The 17,346-nt window shown below is 37.1% G+C and overlaps 2 protein-coding genes and 1 non-coding gene across 3 annotated transcripts; all 3 read left to right on the top strand.

Annotated features, from left to right (window-relative positions):
- The first annotated feature begins 864 nt into the window (after positions 1-864).
- LOC18607566 (actin-depolymerizing factor 5) lies at positions 865-2,088 on the top strand. Its single transcript, XM_007041810.3, has 3 exons — positions 865-922; positions 1,015-1,274; positions 1,753-2,088. Exons 1-3 carry the CDS (start codon positions 902-904, stop codon positions 1,901-1,903), a joined length of 432 nt encoding a protein of 143 aa, XP_007041872.2. The 5' UTR covers positions 865-901; the 3' UTR covers positions 1,904-2,088.
- A 3,397-nt stretch (positions 2,089-5,485) lies between these two features.
- TRNAT-AGU (transfer RNA threonine (anticodon AGU)) lies at positions 5,486-5,559 on the top strand. The gene has a single exon. It is a non-coding gene; the product is annotated as a tRNA-Thr (tRNA).
- Positions 5,560-7,624: 2,065 nt separating this feature from the next.
- Positions 7,625-10,386, top strand: LOC18607565 (subtilisin-like serine protease 2). Its single transcript, XM_007041809.3, has one exon. It carries the CDS (start codon positions 7,695-7,697, stop codon positions 10,017-10,019), a length of 2,325 nt encoding a protein of 774 aa, XP_007041871.3. The 5' UTR covers positions 7,625-7,694; the 3' UTR covers positions 10,020-10,386.
- The last annotated feature ends 6,960 nt before the right edge of the window (positions 10,387-17,346 follow it).

Raw genomic sequence — 17,346 nt, 5'->3', positions numbered from 1 at the left:
TTGTTTGGAAAGCAAGGAAAAATCATTACAATGGAATAAGCCTAAATGAGACTTATTGGATGGTTTAAGTTATTAATTACACATTAATCATGTGAGAAACAAAAATTTAAGGTACACCTTAATCACTCTCATCTTATCTTGTCGTCTTTATTATGGAAGTAAAATTAAAAATATATATAGATAAGATATTCGATGTTATTGAAACATTAGTTAAGTAGGGCCATAACCCTCTTTATTCATTGATGAAGAAAGATGGTTCAAAATTTATGGCTGACGAGTTTAATGGGTTGGGATGTTCTATATATATATTTTCTTGATGGACCTCACACCTCATTAGCTAAATAATTCCATCTCCTGTTTTGATAATCATTGAAATTTCTTTTCAATATTTTAGTACTGTCTCCATGAACTCTTTTCTTGTCTAACCAAATTATTGACCTTTTTCATTTGATTAAATAATTACTTACGGCATTTATATAATACTAAATTGCTGAGTGTTATTATCGAGTTTGTATTTTTAATTTTTATTTTTACGTTTGAATCTATATAAATATAAATATCGAATTCTCGTTCGAATTTAAATTTTTTAATAATTTAACCGTATTTATTTATATATGTCGTTATTATATAAGAAGATGAATTATTACATATCTTAATTGGATAATATTAATAAGTTACAGTAAAAAAACCAGAAGGGCAATTTGGCCATCCAAAACAAAGATGTTTGCAATACAGAGCATATCTAGTACACATTGAGTTGTAATTATTAATGAACTTTAATGGCATTTCCAAACTTATTTCTTTATATAAAGCCCATTGCCACACTCAATTTTCATCACCTTCAGTTTCAAGTATCAGCAACCCAAAAAAGAACTGGGCTCACCCCAGCAATTCAACAACAATGGCAATGGCTTTCAAGATGGTACATCCCAATTTTATTTTTTATTTTAATTTCTTTTTTTTTAATCTTTGATTATACATAATTCAGTGTGTATTTGGGTGTACGAACAACAGGCTACGACCGGGATGTGGGTCACCGATGAGTGCAAGAACTCATTCATGGAGATGAAATGGAAGAAAGTGCACAGATACATAGTGTTCAAAATCGATGAGAAATCAAGGCTGGTGACCGTTGATAAGGTCGGCGGGCCCGGCGAAAGCTACGATGATCTGGCTGCATCGTTGCCTACCGACGATTGTCGATATGCAGTGTTCGATTTCGATTTCGTCACCGTTGATAATTGCCGGAAAAGCAAGATCTTCTTCATTGCATGGTCCGTCTTCTTTTATACTTCGCTCAGTACCACTTTACTATTCTTAAAAATGATGTCTACTACATTAATTGACCATTTCGTCCTTTTCTAAGATGGGAACTTCATTTATATATATAAGATATATATATATATATATATTTATAATAATAATAATTAGTGTATAATTTCCTCTACTGGGTTAATAATAGGCAAATAATTGAGATTAATTATATATTTTTTTGGGGTGGGGAGGGCAGGGATCAATAATTGTACATTTCATGAATTGGAATCTAAGCATCTCTATGCTTTAGGAATATATTTTATGTCTAATATTAATATAGTGATTTGGTAGCTTAGTCTATATGCAAGTGAGGTTGATCACCAAACTTTTGCTAATCCAAGAACAAATTTGCATGACAGCCACTGGATTGGATTGAATTGAATCAGATGTTCCAGAGATAATAAAATTCATGGTTGATGTTGCATTTTTTGGTTTTAGGTCCCCAACAGCATCAAGAATTAGAGCCAAAATGCTGTACGCAACATCCAAAGATGGGCTGCGGAGAGTGCTAGATGGCATCCACTATGAAGTTCAAGCAACAGACCCAACTGAGATGGGGATTGATGTGATTAAGGACAAAGCCAACTAGCAAAGTGCTTAGGGTTTTTCAGATTAAAAAAAATCATGTCTATGAGCATCTTACTTTTTATTTAATAACTCCAACAAGATGTGCTTTCTTTTCTTCTTGTTTTTACTTCTTTTGCTAGATTTTTAGCACTAATGTAAGTTAATCTTCTAATTTGTAATAATATTTTGATGTTCCATGTGTGCTAATTTGAGGACAAAGCACCTATCAGTTCCACCTTTTTTTTTTATGATAAAAAGGTAAAAAAAAAATGATGGGTTTTCTTCCCCTTTTCACTTTCACTAATGGGAATACTAAGCTAGGCTGTAAGAATCGCTTGTTGGGCAATCAAGTCCTAGGTTGGGCTGATCCCCTTTAGCAAAATTTGTTCATTTATGGGGGTAATCATCCTTTTGTGAACTCTGTGTTATCTTACTTTTCCATCTTTGACCTTTTCTTTTCAATTATAAAATGCAATGCTTCCCTGCAAGATTTGCTAAATATTAGAAAATGGGATTCCAGAAGTGTAAGAAACATCAACTTTTATGCTGATAGGTAACCCTCAGTGCAGTAATTGTGAGCATGCTATTCTGTCCAAAAGGGGGAAAAAAAAAAGGGCGATTAAAGCAGTCTGGTGCTAAAAGAAAGATGGCAGTGACATGAGAAAATGAAATGATTTTAGGTACCATTGTGAGTTTTTATCTTCCTTTTTTTTTCTCTGGTTTTTAGTAGACCCCAAATTGCCCTGCTCATGACACCCAAACCATAATGGAATGAATTGGTGACTGGTCCTTATCTGAATATGATTTCAAGTCTCCCCTGACTAGGAAACTAAAGAATTTAACTCAGATTGGCAAAATATCCAAAGTAGAATAAGTTATTTATAGTAGCAGCTTTCACTGGACTTGAATCTATCTATAATAAGTAATGCCGGATAACTGTATTTTTTTATTCTTAAACATGAAGAGTCAATCCACACAAGAGCAGTGAATTAATCGTTAGAAATCAAGTCATATGTTCTTCATTCACAATTGGAGAGTTCCCAGTTAAAAGAAGCATGAAGAATCCATTGTTGATGGGCAGTAGGTTTGCTGAAATAGCCCAATCCAAAAACCAAAAATGGGAAAACAAGAACATAAACATGACTTCAACCCTCCTTAGAATCAAATCAGCGTTTAGTCCATTTGATTTCTGAGCTTGCAGCAACAGTCCAAAGAACTAGATGCTATAAATAGAACAGCGACTAAGAAGATGGCAGAACAGAAAACATCCTGTATCTTACAAACAAAGAGATAGGTTAAGAAATCTGTGAGGATAGAAATCGAAGCCATGGGCCACAATTAACACACGCAATCATGGTTGGGCACCTAACTCCTAGAGAACATTGTTCATACCTGGTGTTTTCATTCCGATCTCCTGTTCGTTTTACCTTTTTGTCTTATCAAACTCATGAGCTAGCAGTTAGGTAACCCTTGATTTTTGGCAACTAATCATGGATAAAGTTTGTGAATTCAATGATAAGAGCGTCTTTTGCCCCTTGCTTTTATCTCAATTGTACTAATCATTCTCTTCTTTCATTGAGGAGCAGATGCTTGTCATCGATATTGCTTTAAATGAGAGAACCATTTTTAGGGGTGATTCTTTTGTTACCCTATGCTCCTTTTTAAGCTTATGTTGCCACAATTATACTTAATTATTATAGCGATAATGATTCTGAGAATTTATAGGTGAGGGCTTCTAAGAGTGTTGACATTTAACAAATGAAAATGATGACTAAGACGTGATGCAGATGATAAACATGTTCAACTTCATTGGAAACCAATGCTGGCAGTGAAGCTAATTCTATTCACATCGTGGAGCAAGATGGATGCATTTTCCTTTTTGCCATGAATCAGCTGAGAAACTGCCATTGCTCTCTCAGAAAACAAAGCTTAATTGTCGTTCCAGGCTAGAACCAGGCCCAGTAACAAACGAAACCAAATTGGAAGCTATGCAACATATTGGGCCTTAAGGACCGGACCAGCTAGCTAAACTTGCCTGTGGATACTGTCCAGAATCCAGGGACTTTAATCTCAAGTATAGCTAGAAAATATGAATTATGCTGAATATCAAATTAAAATCATGAAATTGGCACCATTATTGATATGAACATAAGTTACCAACTTGTGAAGGGAAAACCCTTTTCTTTTCCTGGCTTGTAACAGGCAAAACTTGAATTGCCACCCGACAAAAGCGTTTACTGTTGCTATCATAATTATTCAGACTTTACAGTAATATGGTAGTGAATCGATCTTTTCAACACATGATTTACTCAACATCAACATGAAAATATAAACAAGACAAATCCATCTAAGTTGCTTGGCCGATAAGGTGGACTGATGTTGTATGGATCTTTTTCAGAACTGTGACTTGCTCAAGCTGCATTAACTAGAAACCTTAGCTTCCAACTATACAACTAGAAAACCCTTTTTACTATAGAGATATATAACTGCCAAAAAAGAATTACTGGCAACATGAAAAAGAGCAATGTCTCCCTTTTTTTCTTTATGTGTGTGTCTGGCATCCACAACTCCAAATCCAATTATTTATGACTTTGAGCAATTGAGCATGTGAAGCAGTGAAGTGTAATCCATTGAAACAGTGTGTCTCAAGGGGCCCAAAGAGGGTGTAACATGGAGCTTCAACCTTAGCCCAGTTTTCAGGTCTCCCATCTCTGGTACTTCTGCTCGCATGTGATCTGCCACAGCCTGAACGGACATCCCAACAAACAAATGCCCACTTTTCAGCATCAGCAGACAACACCTTTAGCTTATGTATATCCCATTTTCCTTTTTTGGGCTAAATATTTCGATAAAGTTTCTGTTGAAGTAAATTTTGATAAAGTTTGTACTAAGGAAATAAGGTGTTATCTTTGGGTTTTTATGTGGGAAGATAAAGAATTGAAGTTATCCTTGATATTGTGTTTGGACAGGTAAAATAAATAAAAATTTTCCTTGATTTTTGTTGGAAAACAAAACTTAAAAAATTTACACACCAAACTCACAAAAACACCAAAACTTGTTAAAAAACAAAAAAAAATAGAAAATACCAGAAATTTTCCATTCCTCCCTTTTCTTTTCTTTCTACTAATATAAGTGTTGACAATGTCAATGTCAAGCCTTTTGGTAATTATAATGAGCTATTGTCACGGGGTTTTGTTCCAATAAATCGTGCAACTTTAGCCACGTCTGCCTGAAGACCCCTTGGTGACTAAGTTAGCCTCGATCCTCCCGTGTATAGGAAACGGATCACGCTCGTGCAACAAAAGTGCAGACTCATAATCAATATAAAAAGATAAAAATAACTGAGAAAAGGGAACTAAAGACAGCAAAGAGAGAGTTTATTAAGTTAGTATTCAGAGAAAGAGAGAGTTTATTAAGTAAATTCATGTAAAAGGTCAGAGTTGTGTGCCTCTGACTCATCAGCAATGACCATGCGGGCCTGGATAACTAGTGTACGCTGCGTCCCACTCCGTGCGCCACTTTGCCTACGTTGTGACACTCCTGTGCTCTAGCTCGCGCTTTCTTACACCTCGTCATAGTGAAAGAAGATGGGCATAACAGGCAAGCTCTCGTAGCTCAGTTGGTTAGAGCACCCGTTTAGTAAGCGGGAGGTCTTGAGTTCGACTCTCAACGAGAGCAGTTGTTGAGATATTTTCTTTTGAAATTTTTTCCACCTTAAACCTAATTAGTCAGATGCTGAGTCAGCAACCCAGTAGCCAACAACAAACACTTCATACAGCTCAAAAGGTCAGATTATGTCAGCTCAAAGCAGGAGCTGAAGGGACCCACTTCATGGATGATCAAAATGATCACATGTCCGCCACGCGACAAACTTTCACGCACTGTGTATCCAATCTATGCCGTCTATTTCGACGAATCGGGTGGGTCAGTCAAATGATGACTTTGCATCTTTTATGTTCGATATCAGCCGTTGGATATTTCCCAATATTGCCAATCCATCTACCTACATTGCCTAAAACAGAAGCTCTCCTTTGATCTTGTCTGTGGCCTTCCTGTGATGTATGTTCCCCTACTTTTGGTTTAAAAACACAAGTCACGTATATTTAATTCGACGCTTTTTCTTCTTTTGCTCTCTTTGAAAAGAAATTAGATGCCCTTCACGCGCGCCCACCGCCCACGTACCCAACAATTTGTCATCAAAATTCTTTTCCAGCTAAATAGTAGTCAATAGCTTTAAAGACCCTTTGGAAATTTGTATTTAGAGCTTTAAAAGGCAAATAGGCATTGTAATCCTTAAGTATGGACTTCGGCATTAAATATGCTAGTAATTATGTGCACCTTTAATTAAAGAGTTAAGTTTAAGTAATTTCAATCCAATTTGCTTTTGACATAAAAAAGATAAAAATTTTATTTACGTATCAATATCGATAATGAATTTGAGTAATTACACAATTAATTAATTTTAATAGAATTATACTTTTAGTTTTTGTACTTTATAAAAAAAACGTGAATTTAGTTATTATATAATAATTTGTTTAAATTGAATTATTTTGTTTTTCAAATTTGTCAACATCAATCTAACTTTTAATATTGTTAAAATTTCACTATTAAATGTATTGACATGACATTTGATCAAATTAATCTAATATTTAATTATATTAATGTGATTTTTTTTATTAATGTGACGTTGATTATAAATTATCATGACATTGACCATATTGATATGATAGTAATTGGACTAATAACATTTTTATTCTTGATGTAATGTTGTACTTGTACCTCTTATATCATCAATGTTAGTGTAAAATTTTCATTAATTTCTTTTTTTTACAAAGTTTTGTTAAGTACCCAATCAAAATTAATTTCTTCTTTAAAATCCAATACATTTAGTTGAATATTACCCTAGTTCGATTCTTGAAACTGTATTCATTCCCGAAGTGACACTTAATTCCACGTTAGCAATGCAAGTTAAAGAGTTGATATTTTGCATGAAAGTTCTTCTTCCAACAGTCCAAATCAGTTTGGTATGCCTCTCATAAAATGTGTATAAACAAAAATGCAGTGATCAAACGGAAGGATCTGCCTCATCCACCTTACGTGACTCTCCGATACTTCCATGTCCTAAAACCAAAATGGTGACACCTGTCCCCAACATTATCACTTAAACCCATATATCACCGAGAAAATCACGGGACCAAAAGATTTTTTCTCGATGTTTACAGTTTAACTACCAGTTTAGTTCGTTACTGTTGTTAAACACATTAAGAAGGTTTGTTAAAGGCGCGTGGGTCTATATCTTTGACGTTTGTTTTTCGGGTAGGGAATGAAAAGCCTGTTTCTTTTGCACTTTTTTTAATTTGCAGGCAGTTGGGGAATTATTAGATTCTTATGCTAATGTTATCCATCAGATCAGAATACCTCGTGCAGGGTCTGCTTATCATCTGAGAAGTCATGACCCCCCACTAATCCAACGGCTATCATTAAACACCATGTGCCATAATCGGCGAAGAGTTATTTTGTTAGATTATGATACCATAATCCGTGACCTAACCCCATTCCTTCCCTAGATGTCATAGACGGGGACTCGCACCATTCCCACAACCATCGCTTTTGGTTGCTTAAACTTTAAAATCTCACTGATTTTAAAATGGTCAAAACGGAGTCGTTTCTCGTTGATTTATTGGACTCGAGGATTAATTAATGTTCTGAGATTAGAGAAAATAAAGACAATAATAATCAATAACCTCTTATATCATCTCTGTCGGTAAGCGAACACTCACTCACTTCACTCTTTCACTGCGCTCTTGCTTCCAATGGCTAATTTTCTCTCCAGTTTTCTTCCTTTACTGTTCCTTCTTTTCATTTCCTCTGATTTTCCGAAATCATTTTCCTCTTATCAAACTGTTAAAACCTTCATCTTCCGTGTAGACTCTGAATCGAAGCCGTCCATTTTCCCCACTCATTATCACTGGTACACTTCCGAGTTCGCGGAACCAACGCGAATCCTTCATGTGTACGACACCGTTTTCCATGGCTTCTCAGCCGTTGTAACTGAAACCCACGCCGCTTCACTCAGTAACCACCCTTCAGTCCTTGCTGTTTTTGAAGACCGCCGCCGGGAGCTTCACACGACTCGCTCCCCTCAGTTCCTCGGGCTAAGAAACCAACACGGACTTTGGTCCGACTCAGACTACGGATCCGATGTCATAATAGGAGTATTCGACACCGGAATCTGGCCCGAACGACGTAGCTTCTCAGACACGAATCTTGGACCGATTCCGGCTCGGTGGAAAGGAGTTTGCCAAACCGGAGCCAAATTCGTTGCTAAAAACTGCAACCGTAAATTAATTGGAGCGAGATTCTTCTCTAAAGGTCATGAAGCGGCTGCGGGACTGGGTGGTCCGATCGCAGGAATCAACGAAACGATCGAATTCATGTCGCCGAGAGATGCTGATGGTCACGGGACTCACACGGCCTCAACCGCCGCCGGAAGACACTCATTCCGCGCCAGCATGGAAGGTTACGCTGCCGGGATCGCGAAAGGCGTGGCGCCGAAAGCCAGACTGGCGGTTTACAAGGTTTGTTGGAAGAATTCAGGTTGTTTCGATTCCGACATTTTAGCCGCTTTCGATGGAGCCGTTAATGATGGCGTCGATGTTATTTCGATTTCGATCGGGGGCGGAGACGGAATCTCTTCTCCTTACTATCTCGACCCGATAGCAATCGGAGCATACGGTGCGGTCTCGCGAGGGGTATTTGTGTCATCTTCGGCTGGAAACGATGGGCCTAATCTAATGTCGGTTACCAACCTTGCTCCTTGGTTGGTTACTGTTGGAGCGGGAACAATCGACCGGAACTTCCCTGCTGACGTCATCCTTGGTGATGCGAGGAGGTTAAACGGCGTCTCGTTGTACTCCGGTGAGCAGTTGAAAGGCAAGATGTATCCGTTGGTTTATCCTGGTAAATCAGGGGTACTCTCGGCTTCTCTATGTATGGAGAATTCGCTTGATCCTAGCGTTGTTAAGGGAAAGATCGTAATTTGTGATCGTGGGAGTAGTCCGAGGGTGGCCAAAGGTTTGGTTGTGCAGAAAGCTGGAGGAGTCGGCATGATTCTTGCTAATGGGGTTTCAAATGGTGAAGGATTGGTGGGCGATGCTCATATTTTGCCCGCTTGTGCTCTTGGGTCAGATGAAGGGGATGCGGTCAAATCATATGTTTCATCATCAGCAAATCCGACGGCTACCATTGATTTTAAGGGCACTGTCATTGGTATCAAGCCCGCGCCTGTTGTGGCTTCGTTTACCGGGAGAGGACCCAATGGGTTGAACCCTGAAATTCTCAAGCCGGATTTGATTGCTCCGGGGGTTAACATTTTGGCTGCTTGGACTGATGCTGTTGGACCAACAGGGTTAGACTCTGATCAACGGAAAACAGAGTTTAATATTCTATCAGGAACCTCGATGGCTTGTCCTCATGTTAGTGGTGCAGCGGCTTTGCTTAAGTCTGCACACCCTGATTGGAGCCCAGCGGCAATTCGATCCGCTATGATGACTACTGCGAGTATAACTGATAACAAGAATCAGCCTATGATTGATGAGGCAACTGGGAAGCAGTCGACTCCTTATGATTTTGGTGCTGGGCATCTTAATCTTGATCGCGCAATGGATCCAGGACTTATTTATGATATTACTAACAATGATTATGAAAACTTCTTGTGTGCTATTGGTTATAATCCGAAGTTAGTACAAGTAGTTACGCGATCGCCGGCGGTTTGTCCAATGAAGAAGCCGTTGCCTGAGAATCTTAACTACCCTTCGATCGCTGCATTATTTTCAACCACGTCAAGGGGTCCAACAAGTAAGACTTTTATTAGGACGGTGACCAATGTGGGTCAGGCAAATGCGGTTTATGTAGCGAAGATAGAGGCACCGAAAGGGGTGAGAGTGACCGTGAAGCCGGTGGAGTTGGTGTTCACGCCAGCGGTGAAGAAGAGGAGCTTTTTCGTGACCATAACGGCGGATAGCAAGCATCTGGTGGTGGATGATTCAGGAGCTGTGTTTGGATCACTGTCTTGGACAGATGGGAATAAGCATGTGGTGAGGAGCCCAATCGTGGTCACACAACTCGATCCCTTGTAAAAACTACTGGTAACTTTGGGATTCGATCAATGTAGGTTTTGATCGACGAAAAGAGTTTGGTAGACTTTGGTAGGTGGGACTTACGATATTTAATCAGGGGAGAAATCAGTATAAGGTAGCATAAGTGTAGAACTTGCTACGCATAGTGAAGCACTCTTGTGCCTTTTTGTGTGTTTCGTTTCTTCTTCGGCGGGGTAGGAATTAGGGAGGCCTTTCAAACTCCGGATTTGAGGGTGGCTAAGTGTGACTTCTTTCCCTTGTTTTCTCTTTCTTAATCTTGTGTATTTATAAACTTGAGAAGTTTATCTATATACAGAATACTGCTAAGAAATTATCAGACAATGAAATCTCCATCTTTGCCGGGCAATGATAGACCTTAACCTTCCTGTCTAATATGCTAATAATAATATTACTGTTCATTGTCCCATCAAAATGAGGTTAACTGGACTGATTAATCTTGCTTTGTCGACGAGACAATCTGCCGGATCAATAAAGCCACTCCATCGCCTATGCCGCTGGTAAGAAAGTCAAGAAATGCGATTGCCTTAAATTTCAAGCAGTACCCCCCACAATTTGAGCTTTCAGTGAACTGCATGATCGTCATCCTCGCAGTAAAACATGGCAGTGTCAGTATTTCTTTTCCAAGGTGTTGGCCCTTGGTTGGTGATTTCACCCGATAACTAATAATTGCTGTTTGAATTTTGTAAGCCCTGCTGACTTTTCTTCTTTTTCGCCCATGGCTAGGAGTCATGCTCAGTGAAAATCTAGCTGTAAGTTGTTTCATTCACTCCGCTGATTGGGGAGGCAAGATTGTCCCATTTCACTACACAATAATTTCTCCTGATAAATTATCTATCTGAGGAACATAATCTGATAAGAGAACAAACATTACTGATATAGAAAGAACATTACTAGATTATATTTTTATTGGTATCTCTAACGGATAGTGTAATAATATAAGTTTTGGTATTAGAGTATTCATGGGCTTGAATCTAAATATTCCCATTGGTATAAATGTTTTACATCTTTCAGTCGTGAATTACTATTACTAAAGAATTGCATGTGCTTTTGCCTCTAAAAGTTCCCATTAACATAAAGAAGATAAACTAGCCGTTCGGAATCTTGATTTTGTCTCGATTGAAGCAGCACCCTGCCTTTTTTCTTTTACCAATAAAAAACAAATATTGTCTTCCACTAACGGCAAACGGCATTCTTCCTTCGAAACTCAACAAATTGTCACCGTTTCTTTCCTGGAGTTTCTTGAGTAAGCATCGGACACTTTTGGTCAATGTGAACCAACCGGCAACCGCCCCTTAATTTCTATTCAAACAAGAAAAAGAAAAAAAGATGAATGAAAGCCTAAAGAGATAAAGGAAATTAAAGATGAAAACAAGTAACCCTTTTCCTCTTTTGCGAGAACACAGTTTCTATCATTGAGTTTCTTTTGGCGTTGTGCTTGGGGCACCCGGCAGGGCCATTTGGGCCTCCTTGATTCACATGGAATAGAATTACACCCCATCACATTTCCATGATCTTTGCTTTCAATCTAATTCTGTCAGCTAGCCGCATATGTACCCCAACTTTATCCTTAAAATTGATAGAGGAGAGGGTCCAATATGAGCAACTTTTAATTTCTTTGTATGATCAGGCAGAGGATGGTAGGCTATAATCTTCATGGTGGAAGGCGACTTTTCGAGTGCACTAAAAAGAAACAAAGATGGTGGGTCGAGCACATTAAATTTGCCCTCACCAAGTCACTATTCTGCCATGTTTGTGACCTCTTGGGTCGGCCTATACCATGAAATAATGTCTATGGAGTACTTGATTTATGCGGGGCAAAATTGCAGGTGCTGTATACTCTCTCCAATTAATTGCCGGGGACATCTTTTTCCTTTTTCTTTTCCTATTGCTGGGATAGCAAGGCAGAAAAGCCATGGATTGGGGCAACTTCCAAACTCTTGTTTGGCATGGGGAAGAGAGACCCTACACAAATTTGGACTGAAGTTCCATGCTAAAAACAAAGAATTTGTGAGCAAGGGATTTGCTTGCAAGTCACTTTTTAAGTATTCGATTTAGTAATCACATTGAGAAGGGTGAATTTCAGCTGATTGAGGCACAATAATTCAAAATCTTCTTTAACAATTAACTTGAGTCTATACTTTATAGAATTAACTGGCCGAAATTAAAACCAAAACAAAAAGGAACAAAGATTTTCGTGTAGTATTATTGAAGATCAAAGAGATTGGAAGCCCATGAAAAGTAGGATTCTTACTTTTGACATGATCTTACCTACTACAACCTGCTAAAAAGTGTGGTTGTGAGGAGGTTATTTTATTGTATCCTCAAGTTTTTAAAACCCTTGCAAATCCTTGGCTATACAGCATTTTTGGACTTACTCGAATTTCAACATATTCGGATTGAGCCTGCATTGGAAGTGGATGCCACTCACATAGAAGTGATCGCATTATTCTTTCAACTAAAACAAAAATGATTCCCTACCCTTTGTTCCTTCAAACATAATAATTTTATAGCCTGTGTATCAAGTTCATTAGAAACAATTTGGCAACTCAAAAAATTGTGCCAACATATGCCTCCTTTGCAGGGTTTTGGGCTAACAGGACCTGAGTTGGAATGAAGAATAGCTGCTATATGTCGACGAGAAGCAGAGCTGATAGAAGGGTGATGGAAAAAGTAGTAGACAGAATAGAAAGAGTAATGGTAGCGTAACTCCCTCGTATGTAAAAAACTCGACCGAGCTCTAGGAACTTGAAGAACAAGATACTAGCGGCCCAGACGTAGTTCCAATTGGCTGCAAGAGAATCTGATATCCTCATGCTTGAAATCCTTGCCAAAAATATAAGTAGCAATGTCAGCAGAAAAGGAGATGGTTTACCCCATTATATATAAGACATGTAGCATTAATGAGAAGATTCAACAAGTTACGAGGGAGAAGTTGGAAAAGCTCTGGAACACTCCAGAACTCCAGACATGGGAGATTCGTATGGATGAGGTTGCTGGGTGTTTAAGATTTTGGTGTCAAGTGCGCCTGGCATTTGAGGGGAATGTGAAGGCATGTGAAACTAAGGCATCTTCACAATTTAATAAACATAAAAGAGATTTAACAAGGAATAAAAATCCTCTACCAAATAATATAAATTTTCTTTATATTTGAAAGTAATTAATACACATTTAAAATAAATTTATGGTTTTGCAGCAGCTGGTAGAGCTTTTCGGTATGGCTGCGGATATTAGTTTGGTGGTTTTTCGATCAGGCTAGGTAGGTGCACAGCATACCGAGCAGAGTTGTGAGGCGTTCACTGGGAACTAGGCCTCGCTTGGGAATTGGGTTATCACAAAATAGAACTCCAAGTTGATAGCAAATTAGTGGTGCAAGCCATAATTTTCCCCAAAAGTCATTCATGTTTAAAGTTAGATTTGATTGAAGCTATTTAGCGTCTACTCCAACGTCAATGGTAAATTAAAACACGACGCATATTTAAAAAAGGTAATACCCTAGCTGACTTTTTGGCCAACAAAGGCTTGTTTATAGAAGAGGATTATGAATTTTATGATGTTCCCCCATAGATACTAGGTCTTTTCTCATGAACCATATGTTAGGGACTAGTTTTCTTCGTTTAATTAAAATTTAATAAATTTATTTTTTCATAAAAAATATAATAAATTTATGATTAAAATTTTATTTATTTTTAATTGAGTAATACTATAAATAAAAATTAGTTAATATAAAAATAATTTGAAAAAATATGAGCCTAGAATTATTTGAATGTGCATTACCCATTGTAATTTATGTATTATTTTCTTTTCAATTTGATGAAAATAGTGCATTAAATATAAAAATCTATCTTGCAACCAAAACCTATCTTAACATGCCTCGATATGTTTTATGCATTGAACAACCCATAGGTAGGTTCAATTTATAGGATAATTGTCACGACCTAGTACTCTCTTCGAGCCCGTGATAACCGTTGCGATGTCCCTATAGATAAACCTTACTCGAAATGTCAACCGAAACCTTGCAAGGCTCTAGCATCAGTTTTCCACATTCCCTGTGAGCAATAGTTACTAAATATCATGTTTTAAAGGAATATAGACTATTTTCAAATCAAAGAAAATCAAAAAGTAATTTCTACCGCATAGGGGTATTTTGATCATTTTACCCGAAAATTTCGAAACCTGTTAAAAATATAATATATGAATGAAAAATATACATTTTCATATAAAAAAATAAATCTAGGTGTCTAAATCATCTTTTTAAAGTGAATTTATAACTAATAGAACTAAATAAAAATATTAAATAAACTATTTCATTTTTATATAAAATAATATTTATAAAATTCTACGTAAACAATTACTGTAGCATAATAACAAAATAAATTCATATACATAATAGCACACAGCGCTAGGGTATACAAAAATATTTTACAATGCCATGTGAGCCCCAAAATAACAAAAATAAACAGGACTGTAGACCTACGATTTCTAAAGGTGCAAATCCAAAAGCAAACCCTCGACAAAATCGACTGTCTACAGACTGCTCTGAACCTGAAATAGGTGAAAAGAAGGAGGTGAGTTTTTATAAACCCAGTGATTAAGCAAAGTTCATCTATAACATCTAAAGTCGAGTAAATTGAGACAATTAAAACATCTCTTCATAATATGATTCATAACATTAAAGCTAATTTCAACCATATAAAACAATTACATTTCATCAAAAATAATCAACAAGGCTTATGACTCTATTAAAAATTGGCTCGTGCCAAAACTCGTACTCGATGACACCTTGCGCCAGGCATCCAACCGAGTCCGTCAAGACTGTTAAAATAACATATACACATAAAACATGTTTTTACATTCAAAAACATAACCGTTCATTGGCGTTGGCTGAGTTTCATCTTTACGTGGTGGTTCGACGTGAAGTGAACTCTAAACTACCTTAGGAGATACCCTTCGTGCCTCTCATACTAAGGTAAAATATAACAGGGTTTATTGTGCCCCTCTAATAGGTCGGTCCACGAAAATCCACCCACTGTAGTAAGCTAATCAATTATCCTACCAAATCAATAAAAATTTCGACACTATGACATGGCTAATATGATATTACCTAGCCTATCAAGGTAAAACAAAACAGTTCATATATTCCACACAAACACAAATCCAGCCATTCATGCCGTCACATTGTCATAAGCCATCAATTCAAACCATATGTCAATTACAAATCCCGTTATGCCGATACATTCATTATAAAGCAGGGTCGGCATAACTAACAATAGTCAAAACATATATATAACACAAGTATATAGTCTCCACTTACTCAATTTCCAAAACTAGGATTCAATTTCAAACCAAATTATGAATCTCATTTCATTTATCCAACACTTCAGTTATAAAATATAATAGTTTACAATTTAAATTCATTATTCTTTAAAATCATAAAAAAAAACAAGTATAAGCTACTTTACATAGTTAAGATGATCATCTGATTACTCACTATAACGAGAGTACTCCTACTCCTGGTTCTCGGGTATGATATCCTTACCCTTACTAGAAGGCTCACCACCTATACATAATACATAACAAGTAATTCAATATACTTGTGCCAAACTGTTATAAGACTATTTCAGACTCTTTATGAATGCATGAAATTGAATGAGAAGTGTTCGAATAATCACTTAAAGATGGTGTTCTACGTAGGTTCAATTGTTGTTAGACTGAAATGGTATTCGACCTAACTCGCACTATACACTGTTTAATTAGCCAAAACATCCGATTTAACTCCAAATAGATTCATTGCACTTCCGATGCTCCAATAAGTCCGTATACCTCATTAGAAATCAATTCTAAGTCCATTTACTATAATTTCCTCATTATCGTTCAAGTTGTTTACTAAAGGAACTATACTTTTCGATAACCATTTTCCATATCCGACGTCATGAATCATCAAATACGAGCTAGATAACATGAAATATGACAAAATTCATCTTCAAAATATTCCCTATAGAATTCGGCCAATTAGGGTTTGATGAAGAACATGTTATTTTCTTGCTTGTTTTTCATACCAAATATCACAAAACACTAAAAACGCCTAGATAACATGAGATCTAGCAAAACCCATCCTCAAAACCTTCCCCCCTTGATTCGGCCAGCATGCTTCCATCATGAAACCTTGAGTTTCAACCATAGAAAATGAAAAAGAAAGTATGGGTAAGGTAGATCTTAAGCTAAATCGCGAAAGCTTACCTCCGATCACTTTGTTTTTCTCAAATCCAATGAATTTCTCTTGAATTTTCTTCCTCAAGGGTTGTTTCTATTCTTTTTCCCCTTTTCTTTGGCTTTCACAGCAATGAAGAGTGAATTGGGAAAGGTTTATACTGGTTTATAAAGGAAATTATAAAAAAAATTAAAACTTGACACGTGTCGCCACTTGATTGGTCCATTGTTAAAACTTAACAATTAAGCATTCTCTTACCTCCACATATAATACCTTAATTATCCAAGATATAAAAATGATAATAGGTGAAATTCATGATCTTGATAAGTGTCATGGTGGTGTAAAATTTCAAAAATTCTAATTATGTCCTCATGGACACGTGAAATGACCGTTTTGCCTTTATGCTCGGAATTGAAATTTTTCACTTCTCAAATTCAAATTATGTTCCAACTAGTCAAACTTGGTCAAAAATCTCTTCCAACATTCCAATTTTTACCCTCGGGTGACAAAATGATCATTTTACCCCTACGTTATAAAAATTCTCGATTGGATTCCAAATTAATCCTCGAACTCCGAATCGACATTTTAAGGTTCAATAACTCTCAAATACATCCTAAAATCTCTATTTGGACTGGTTCGAGATTTTAATCGACTTAGTTGTACCACTAGGTACAATATCGACTTTTAACAATTTTTCGAGGCATCCAAGTATGCAGACATGCTATCAAGTACATGAATGACATGGCAAGTATATTATAGAGCTGGGCTTGACAATAACAAATTTCAAAGGATTTTTTGGATAAAATATTTTGACCTTTCTAACTTTTGATCATAATTTTATATGGATCTATTACTATTTCAAAAGGACATTTAGCCAGATCTGATTAGATTCAGGCGGATTTGGCTCACCTCGACAAGATTGGGAGTGTCGCCATGAACTCACGATCCCCCAAGGGAGCACAGCCAGATCGACTTTACATTCGGGAGCAACGCCACAATCTGCGAGAACGCAGGTGCATTCCCTCAGGGTGATTTGGCCGACGTAAGTAAATGCTGTCAATCGGCTTGAGGGAAAGGAAAACAATGAAAAAGATCAAA

Source organism: Theobroma cacao, chromosome 2, assembly GCF_053813885.1.
Source record: "Theobroma cacao isolate CCN51 chromosome 2, ASM5381388v1, whole genome shotgun sequence".
In the NCBI taxonomy this organism is placed as follows: Eukaryota; Viridiplantae; Streptophyta; class Magnoliopsida; order Malvales; family Malvaceae; genus Theobroma; species Theobroma cacao.
This window is presented reverse-complemented; position numbering and strand designations above follow the sequence as displayed.

Bases quoted from the DNA above. Each gene is read 5' to 3' on its own strand.
- LOC18607566 (XM_007041810.3), top strand. From the start codon at position 902: ATGGCAATGGCTTTCAAGATG. The intron at 923-1,014 runs GTACATCCCAAT...TACGAACAACAG, and splicing joins TGGCAATGGCTTTCAAGATG to GCTACGACCGGGATGTGGGT. The intron at 1,275-1,752 runs GTCCGTCTTCTT...TTTTGGTTTTAG, and splicing joins AAGATCTTCTTCATTGCATG to GTCCCCAACAGCATCAAGAA.
- LOC18607565 (XM_007041809.3), top strand. From the start codon at position 7,695: ATGGCTAATTTTCTCTCCAGTTTTCTTCCTTTACTGTTCCTTCTTTTC.